This window comes from Arvicanthis niloticus, chromosome 21 (assembly GCF_011762505.2).
Source record: "Arvicanthis niloticus isolate mArvNil1 chromosome 21, mArvNil1.pat.X, whole genome shotgun sequence".
In the NCBI taxonomy this organism is placed as follows: Eukaryota; Metazoa; Chordata; class Mammalia; order Rodentia; family Muridae; genus Arvicanthis; species Arvicanthis niloticus.
The window spans coordinates 31,368,746-31,378,700 of record NC_047678.1 but is presented as its reverse complement, the minus strand read 5'-3'; the positions used below and the strand labels follow the sequence as shown (position 1 = coordinate 31,378,700).

The window sequence follows — 9,955 nt, the reverse complement described above, 5'->3', positions numbered from 1 at the left end:
AGTTACCTTCCTCTTTCTCACACACACACATAGAGAACATAAAATTATAGCACACACATGTGCTCAGAAAGCCTCCACAGGTAAAGACAATGAATACAAAAGCCACTGAGAGAAGTTTCTTTTACCAAGTTTATTATTTTAGGGATCCAGAAACAGGCCAAGGCAGGACTACTGCTCTGTCTCAGGTGCAAGTTTCTGGAAAAAAAAAAAAAAAATCCTTAATTTTCTGGCCAATTTTCTTAAGCTTTTCACCAATCTTCTCCCCATCTTTCCGGAGGAGTCCAGCCAGCCGTGAAACTTTCTTGAACCGAAAGGGCTGTATACCAGGCTGTGTACCAGGAAGAAATGGGTTCCTTGTGGGGCTGGTTCCAGGGCCACCCAAGATTCTTCCCCACCTAGACCATACTTCTGGGATACTCCAAGAACCTCTGGACCCTATTGAGCCTTTGGGACATGCAGTTGGATCCTTAACCCCAATAAAAGATGAGAACCCGGAGCCTAGGAATAGCAAGGGGCTCCCAAGGGTCTGAGAAAGTGTACCCTAAGAGAATGCTCTGAACTTCAATTTAGCAGGACTCGGAATATCCAGTAGAGTGTATTAAACCCCAGGTGAAAAAGTCCTCACCCTCGAGTCCTGTCAGTCTTAGTGAGATCTAAGAATCTGCATCCGGAACAAGTTCCTATGTAGCCATGTCTGCCCTGGAACTCATTATGTAGGTAAGGCTGGCCTAGAACCCATCGGGATCCTCTTGCCTCTGCCTCCCAAGGAAGAGCCAAACTGAATCACTACTCCAGGGAATGACAGTCTTGAAGTTCAGGCTCAAGGCAGGAGCCAAGGGGATGGAGGGGAGCTCTCTTCTGCTCTGGGTAGGAATAGGGACTAACTGGTCTGCAGGATAACCCATGTTCCATCCCCTCACCATCCCCTGCATCCCACTCACCCCATTACAGCTAATGTCAAAAGAATCTGAGGCCGGGTTCAGGGTGACTGTCCCCATACACTGCTTCACCACCTTAGAAGAGAAAAACCATGGTCAAACTGGAATTCATTTGCCATAACCCCTAAACCCTAGTCCACTGGATGGAAATATTCCCTTGGGACTCCTTGACTAGTTCCTCAAGAGGGACTCCCACCCCCAGCCCCTCTGCCTTACCCCCTGTTCCTTGAAGGCACATTGCTCAGGTATCTGCTGCATTGCCTTGGCACACACAGTCTTCTTCACTCGGAACCTCACATACTTGGGAGTATCTGGGTCCTCATCCTGGTCAGGGAAGAAAGGAGGGAGACTAGTCTCAGGCCCATTCTCAAAACTTGAAGGATCAGTCTCCTGACATGCACCGACAGGGTGACCCTCCAGCACTACAAGCTGGGTGCTGAGACAGGTGCTAGGGCTGAGGTACAGAGGGAAGAAAAAATGAGCCCCCTCCTCCATCACCCCCCTCCCAGTGAATGAGATCAGCCCTCAGGCAGCTCCCCTTCTGCAAAGAGAGAGGGAATGGAGGATCAGGCACAACCTTAGGGACTTTAAGGTAGTGTCCCTCATTGGATATGGAAAAACTTAAAGAAAAAACAAAAGGCTAATTCCCAGGGTCAAGATTCCACCCCAGTCCCTGCAATGGAAGTCCCAGGCATCTTGTGCCACAGCAGGTATTCCAAGGCCAAAAGCTGGCGATCTGAAAGGAGACACAGATTTATGGAGTCTCCTGGGGAAAGGAGAGACTACACTGAAAGGAGGTGCCTTGGATTAGAACTTGGCTCTTCCTCTGCCTCACCCCTTGGGGCTCAGAATCCAGGTCTAAGAGACAGTAGAGATTGGTGTCCAAGGACTGCTGGTTGAAGGCATCCACAGCACGGAGCACAGCCTCCCTGTAGCTGAGAGTCTGGGAGATGGCTAGAGGCAACCCCAGGCCCAGTAGCAACAACAGTGATATCGAACACCACAGGGAAGGGACGTCCCTATGGGACTGCATGGTTCCCAAGACTGCCTCCTCCAGGCCACGAGAGCTTCATTTATTCTCATCCTGAGATGTCCAGATGTGATGGATACTCCCCTACTTCAAGGTCAGTGAGCCTATATGTGGCACTTACCAAGAAACCTACCAGGGTGAGTGCCAGTTCTGCTCCAGAATTCTGTGAGTCTTCATTTTATTATCCCTTGCCTCAACCACTCACATTCTTCCCTTCACACACCCCTCCATTACTTGCTTTTTTCCATTTCTTCCCTCTCTCCTCTTGCTCCCCAAAGTTGAATGGGATCCTGGTCCAATAATGCAGAAACAGAAAGCCACAACAGAGGTCCTACCCAGGAGTAAGAATAGTAAGTAAAACTTCTGCATCCCAAGTCCAACCCCCAAGCAACAACAACAAAAAAAAAAAACTGAAAGCGACACGCCTCTACTAAATGCAGCTTTATTTCCAGAACTTACAAAGATCTCTTTACATACATATGTACAGATCGCAGCTTTGACCCACTCGGGGTAGTGGAAACCCCTGGGAGATGAACTGCCACAACCAAGAGAAGCTGAGACTCAGTGAGCTGGCTCAGTTCTCAAGACCCAGAAGTGCTGGTCAGCCTAACCCCATCCCTGTCTGAGACTACCTTCCCACAGGATGTGTGTGTGCTGAAGAGATGAAACACGGAAAGCATCTCAGTCGGAGTCACAGGCCTCTTGTTGGATGGTGGCGTGCATTGTAGAGGCCAGGCTGTCCTAATGGCCTTTCAGCCTTTCGTGGATCAGCTCTGAGATGGCTTTCTGGGTCCACTTCTCCAGCTTCTCCAGCTTGTTGGCCACATCTCTCTTGAGATCCCAATCCAGTTTCCGAGGTGCTAGGTTGGCGAGGTCCACTTCCTCAATGACAGGCTCTGGCTTGGCAGCCTCCAGCTGCTTCTTCACCTTCTCCTCCAATGCAACTGGTTTGGCCTGGGGGACCTGCCACCTCTTCAGGTCTCTATCCTCTGGGACATAATTCTGAAACCTGGGTTCCCTGTGCTCCTCTTCCACATCTCTCAGCCCTTGTGCTGTGGCTTCCCATCTCCCCTGTCCTTGCACCCAGCTTTCTCCCGGAGGGCCTTCAGCCGTTCTTTCCCCATCAGCGCCTCTTCTTCAAGTTGGCACACACTAGCAGGAGCAGCTGCCATCTTTTCAGAGGCCTCCCTCCTTTTCTGCTCTGGCCTCACACAGACTCAGTGAGAAAGTGTTGGACTTAAAGATCTAAAACCAGGGGACACGCTCCCCCCAGAAACTCTCACGGTCCGGATTCGCTGCAATAACCTGAGGTTGGATGATAATAATAACCCAGTGCACTGGAGTTCTCTGCATACAGGCCAGAAGCACCAAGAAGAACCTCAAGTTGAAGGTAAGAGCAGTTTTTATACTGTTTAAGGGGTGGACTAGAGAAACAGTGACTAGGCACAATATGATTGGTGGAACAATGTGACTTTTAAACTGATTGGTCTTTGGGGAATGAGGTGGCAAGGACCTCCCTTGTCTGTAAATGTTGAGGATTGGTTCCTCCTGAGGAATGTGTCTACCTGCCTAGGGCCTTCCCCACCTGCAGGTGTGGTCTGAGAATGTTAATCCCTGTTTCCTCTGAATGTTAATCCAGCAGGGTAATCCAGCAGGTGTCCTTGGACTAAGGAATGTGCTCCTCACAGGATGTGTCCTGGGGCAGTTAATTTTTAAGTTGAACCAAATTCCTAGAAAAGCAAGTGGAATCAGACCTTAGAGGAAGAGAATACAGGGAGTGGATTGCTCTGGTTTTGCCTCACCTCCACACTCCTCTCCTGATTGCCTTCTTGGAATACTTAGCCATCCTTATGCACTTGTGCCAATTCTTCAAGAGCAAATGCCTTGAGAAACTTTCCCTGAGCCTGGTGAGGTGGTGCACGTTTGTAATTCCAGCATTTCAGAGGCTGAGGCATCATGAAAATTATGGGGTCGGGTTCAGTCTGGTTACACAGGATAACCTCTTCTTAAAGCCCCACTACCAGACAAACACTCAGAAACCTGCCTTGGCCACTCTCAAACCCATCTCACTCTGGGGTCAGCCTCTCCCTGCTCTACAGACAGCAGCAGCCAGTGGCACCTGGAACTCTCCTGATGAGTGGTTGCTCTTAAGCCTCGCTCTCCACTCTCTGGCTGGACTCCAGACCTGCTGAGTTGGAGACCTGGCTGCATGGCCTTTTCCTATGAACTCAAGCATGATCACTCATCCCTTTCTGGAGCTGCAACATAATCAGAGTCAGGCTGCCTTCCCTGCCTAGGATCCTGCAAACAGCAACCAGGGCCAAATAAGCACCACAGTATAGAAAGAGTTTGACCAGCACAGGGCAATGGTGGTGACTGCCTTTAATCCCAACACTTGGGAGACAGAGGCAGGTGGATGGATCTCTGAGTTCGAGTCCAGCCTGGTCTACATAACGACTTCCAGGACAGTCAGGGATACCTAGGGTGGGCTCAATAGAGGGAGACCCAGCTAGAGTGAAGGCCTAAAATAGATGGATCAGGCAGGGGGAAGTCAGCAGGCTCAGGTGATCCTTACCATCCTGGACCCAGGAAAGTGCTGTCTGCCCACCAGAGCCCTCACACCCAGACATGACCATGCACCTTTGTGTGTGTGTGTGTGTGTGTGTGTGTGTAAGGAGGGCAGAGGGATTGGACAATTTGCTAAAAATAAATATGGGTTTCTCTTTGCAGATGGCAGGCACAGCACAGGGTCCTAGTGGATTTAGATGTCGAGAGGGAGGCCAGGAGTTTTGATGAGGGTGCTTGTGCCTAACAGGGTGGGCTGGGCCAAGTTCCTTAAAGAAAAGATAGCCAAGCCATGCCTAGAAGGGTCAAAAGCTCTCTGAAACACAGAGCTCTTGCATAGAACCAGAATCCATAGAACTAGATGGGATCAGTAGGATAGGGGATGGGGAAGGGTGTGTGTGACTCAGACATAGCCTGGACAGAGGCTGTTTAAACTACAGAGGGAGGCCACCCCGGCATCTCTAAGGGACCTTTACCATGAGGACAGAAGACATCTCCCATCCAGCCTCACAGTTCTGATCCCCCATCTCAGGGGTCTCCTCTCTGCCCCCTCCTTGAGTCTACCTGGTCACAGATATGGACTACATTGGTCCCAACCCAGCAGCCTAGAGAGAACTAACTTCTTCCAGTAATGAGAACCAAACCTTGCCTATAAGATGCAGGTTCTACCTTCTGGAACTAACCCTGGTTGGTCTCTTAGGCTGGCTGCCGAGTGGCCAGGACCTTTTTCCTCTACTTCCTGGCAAACAACTACTACTGGATTCTGGTGGAGGGGCTGTACTTGCACAGCCTCATCTTCATGGCCTTTTTCTCAGAGACGAAGTACCTGTGGGGCTTCACCATGTTTGGCTGGGGTACGGAGCCCAGTGTGGTGGGTAGGGTGAAAGTGGACTCCCACAGGGCATGTCCTGTCTCAGTTTTATAGCCGGCTGAGTCCGCCCATCCTGCTGTGACTGACTGTTACAGCTCTAAGAAACTCCACTTGACTATAGGCTGGGTTCATGAGGTGCTGTTGACTTGGCCTGGCATTCAGCTCTCTTAGGGTGATAATTCCTGGGGATGCAATGAGGTAAAACTTGGGACCGGAGTGGGATCTAAAGTCACCAGTTAGCCTGGGGTTGGGGGTATAGTCTGGAGCTTATAGTGTTTGTGCGTGTATGCCTGTGCACATACAGGCACAGGACAACGCTGTAGAGTCACTTCTTCCACCTTTGCGTGGGTTCCAGGACTCCAGCACAGGTTGTCTGGGGTGTGCAGCAAGGACTGACTTTTACCCCTGAGCCGTCTCTTCAGCCCTTGCTACACTTGAATCTGTAATGTACCTATGTAGTTGGATGTCTGTGGACTATGACACTCTCATCTCAGTCCTGGTTCTTATGTCTTCCATCAGTCTTGCTCAGCAGTCAACCCTACTGATCTTTCCAAAAGATGTCAGTATATTAGCCATTTCTCTCTCCCACATCCCTGGGCGAGCCTCAAGCTGGCCTGTAGCTGGATGATCTGAACTCCTGATCCCCCTGCCTCCCTGGACTGCTGGTGTTACAGGTTATCTACAGCCACACGAAGATCTGAAACTGTCATCTGAGAGATTTTATTTACTTTTTGGGTGTCCTAACTTCTGTGTGCACACGCACTTAACTGCATGACCTAAGTCCTCGGCACTGTCTGCCAAAGCTGGGCCACTGTATGGAAGGAACACAACATACAGGGACCAGCACACTTCATGAGTTAAGGTGAGAGGAAGCCCTAAAATGAACTGTCAGGAGCCAACTTAGGAGAAGCTAAAAACTAGCAGGTGACATTCCTGAGATGGGTCCACTTTGGATCCTAATTTATGACACAACTAGGGTAGGCAAGGCCCATCAGAAATTCATTTTAGGAAAGATTTCTGCTATTAATATGCTTTTTTGTTCTTATTATAAAAATCACTATGTGTTAACCCAAACTTTTGAGCCGATCTCTGCAGAACAATGGAGATGTACTATGTTGTGATGCTATATAGATAAATACATGATGTTTTTCAGGACAGGGTGCCTCTGTGTTGTCCTGGCTGTCCTCAAACTTAGAGATTCACCTGCCTCTGCTTCCCAAGTGCTGGGATTAAAGGCATGGGCCACCACTGCCCGGTGATTTCTTAATTCTTAATGACGATCCTGGAAGAATTCCTAAATAATACCAGTATTTTTAAGCTTTTTTATACTGGGATTACTATTAGGTCCTCCTCTCTCACACTTTCTCTCTCTCTCTCTCTCTCTCTCTGTCTCTCTCTCTCTCTCTGTCTCTCTCTGTCTCTCTCTCTCTCTCTCTTTAAATTTATTTAATTATGCGAGTACATCTTCACTGTCTTAAGAAATACCAGAAGAGGCCATTGGATCCCATTACAGACGGTTGTGAGCCACCATGTGGTTGCTGCTGGGAATTGAACTCAGGACCTCTGGAAGAGCAGTCAGTGCTCTCAACTGCCGAGCCATCTCTCCAGCCCCTCTTAGGTCTTCACTGATGTCAAAATCGCAAGGAGAACTCTGCCAGTCTTTAGTGTCATGAGTTAGTTGCTTCTGAGATAGCAAGCAGGCACCTACTACTCAGAGCACATTCCAAGAGGTTGTAAAACCATTAACCAAAGGTCATAAAAAGGGAACTACAATTTACTATAGGCACAAGGACAGAAGATAAAATATTGACTGGGTTTTTCTATACAAAGCTTCACTAATAACTTACTGTTTTTCACTCTCCATGACCCTGTAGATAATGTGACAGATAATGTCTGGCCAGATAATTACTCCTAATGTCTATGCATGTAAACATTCTCTGTTGTAAACTTATTTATGTGTAAACTTGTGATGACCTTTTTATACCATATGATCATGTATTCTGAAAGATGGCTATGTGCTGAGGACAACCAGAAGAGTCAGACCTGAGCTGAGGAGAACTTTTGTAGACAAAACGGAACACAAGAACTTAGAAGTAAAGGCATACCATTGGGAGCAATGGTATTAAGAGTAAGGACATCACTGTGACATCAGAGCAGGAGGAGGGAGTACGACTAGAATGCAGAGTGGAATAACTCATAAACTATAAGGCAACTTAAAAAACTAAGAGAGCAATATGCAGCATGCTAAGGGAAGGAGGAGAACAGAGGAAGCTCCAGAGAGAGCAGAAAGAGCAGGCAGGCTTCTCCTGCCCATGGGACAGAACAGGTCTTTTCTTAATAGCAAGGCAGGCTTAGTCATATTAAAGAGAACAAAGCTTTCTTCTCTTACAGATTTGGGTTTAATTCAGTTAGCAATAAAAGGGCAGAAGCTTTTTCCTTCTCTGTGCAATAGAGATTGAAGCTCGGTTTTCATCCAGAATGAGTGAGTTCTTTCTGCACTGGTGCTTGGTCTTTTGCTCCAAATGCATGATAGTATGGATGTGTGTGTGTGTGTGTGTGTGTGTGTGTGTGTGTGTGTGTGTGTGTGTGTATGTGTGTGTCTGTCCATATGTAATTGAGAGAACATATACAAGCTGGACCTCACTGGTTTGAATAAAAATGTATAAGTGTGCATGCATGAATCTGTCTATGAATTTATATGAGCTTAATCCATATTTGCTTATGTAAAGTTTTTCCTCCTGCTAGCTTGACTCTCTTCCCCTGGTTCAATAGGAGTTTAATGCTCCAACCTTCCCCCTAGCCTGACCAGCAAGAGGCATCTAGACAAAGGGGAAAAGGCTCTAGCAATTAATCCTTTACTTAATAGCCTGTTGTTTTAGCTTGAGGTGTTGAATGCCAGAGACTACAGGTTGTGGCCTCAAAGGTAGTTCAGCTACAGTAGCAAAGTGACTTAGACTTAGATAGGTAAATGCTTTATTATTATATAAGAACCCTAAATATCTCCTAAGACCAAGTCTCACCCTCTTCGAAGCTCCTCTCACTGTTGCCTCAAGAAAAACCAGAAGAAGAAAGAAGTCTGCTGGGGCTGGCCCTGCAAACTGCAGGTGTAATCTTCCTAGAGGGGAGCTCCAGATGGTTGTACCCACATCAGTCTTCATGATGCCAGGCTGTCATCTAGAGAATCAACCCAGAGGCTCACAGCTCAGCCAGGACATCATAGGCGCAGGCTCCAAGATCACAGCTAAACCCTAGCATACCTCTAGTAGAGCTGACCCATATCTTTGACTGGGAGAGGAATGATTACATTGCTGGTTGCTGGTAGCAGTGCAGGATCCGGGAGAAGCAGTGTGATAGCCTCTAATCTGTGATGTTCTATGTGAAGTTCCTCAGAGCGCACCCTCCTCACTTTCATATAGGGAGGGGTCCAGAGGACCATGTGGGAGTCTCTCCTTCATTTGCACCAACTACTGCAAGGCCTTGTGAGGGGTCTTAAGAGGATAATCCCTGTCTCTGTATCTGTGGCCTAAGGGTTCTGAGGCGATGACTGCTGACTCTGACTAGAGAGTAGTAGCAGAAGGTCAACCTTGGTCCTGCCCACCCCTCCAGGCTCAACTAGCCTGGCCCTACCCAGGGGTAAGAATACTGAGTAAAACTTCTGCATCCCAAGTCCAACCCCAGAGCACCTAGAAAACTGGAAGCGACATGCCTCTACTAAATAAAGGTTTATTTCCAGAAGTTAAAAAGCACCATTTACATACATATGTACAGATCTGAGCTTTGACCCACTCAGGGTGGTAGACAGGCTTGGGAAATGAACTGGTCACAACCAACAGAAGCTGAGACTCAGTGGGCTGGCTCAGTTCTCAAGACCCAGAAGTGCTGGCTAGCCTAACGCCATCCCTGTCTGAGACTCTCTTCCCACAGGATGTGTGTGCAGTAGAGACGAAACACGGGAAAACATGTCAGTCGGAGTCACAGGCCTCTTGTCCGGTGGTGGCATCCACTGCAGAGGCCAGGATATCCTCCTGGCCTTTCAGCCGTTCACCTGGATGGAGAGAGAGCAGACAAGTGGAAAAGGCCTGTGCTGAAGTCACTGCCCCGAGAGCAGACCTCCACTAGCCAGAGAGCACTTACGGATCAGCTCTGCAATGGCTCTCTGGGTCCGCTTCTCCAGCTTCTCCAGCTTCTTAGCCACATCTCTCTTCAGATCCCTACATCAGGAGAGAGGGGAAACACAGAAGCTAAGGGTTAGCATGGTGTGGCCCTGGGATCTTCCTGCAGGGCTTTGATATTTATCCTGCCTGAGATGCTGCTCTGGGGAGAACATGATGCTACCTTCTCTGCTCTTCTGGACCCTATCATCCATCAGCCTTCCTAACTCCACCGAGCTAACTGAGAGAAGGGGACGCCTACCACACACTCAGTCAAGGTAGAAGACTGAAACAGAATGGTGGCTGGCTCCTTGGGATCCCCCTTCTATGTCCCCTAAGTCAGCATCAGAGAGGAACTTGTGGTGGCCAACTGTCAGCCCTATTCCCCCTCTGGCCACAG

General features: G+C 48.5%; 1 protein-coding gene and 2 pseudogenes across 3 annotated transcripts in view; all 3 read right to left on the bottom strand.

Annotated features, from left to right (window-relative positions):
• Positions 1 to 68: 68 nt before the first annotated feature.
• Positions 69 to 1,972, bottom strand: LOC117693619 (cathelicidin antimicrobial peptide-like; annotated as a pseudogene). Its single transcript, XR_013105743.1, has 4 exons — positions 1,774 to 1,972; positions 1,155 to 1,262; positions 942 to 1,013; positions 69 to 328 (listed from the first exon to the last, which is right to left on the bottom strand). The product of XR_013105743.1 is annotated as a cathelicidin antimicrobial peptide-like (transcript).
• Positions 1,973 to 2,709: 737 nt separating this feature from the next.
• LOC117693238 (coiled-coil domain-containing protein 12 pseudogene) lies at positions 2,710 to 4,333 on the bottom strand (annotated as a pseudogene).
• Positions 4,334 to 9,107: 4,774 nt separating this feature from the next.
• The window catches only part of Ccdc12 (coiled-coil domain containing 12), a 52,815-nt gene continuing 51,967 nt past the window's right edge, over positions 9,108 to 9,955 (bottom strand). For both annotated transcript variants that reach the window (XM_034484124.2, XM_034484125.2), the window contains exons 6-7: positions 9,539 to 9,615; positions 9,108 to 9,449 (exon numbers count right to left, since the gene is read on the bottom strand). In XM_034484124.2, the coding sequence (XP_034340015.1) occupies positions 9,367 to 9,449; positions 9,539 to 9,615 (160 nt within the window). In that variant the 3' untranslated portion in view covers positions 9,108 to 9,366. The remainder of the gene's footprint in view (positions 9,450 to 9,538; positions 9,616 to 9,955) is intronic.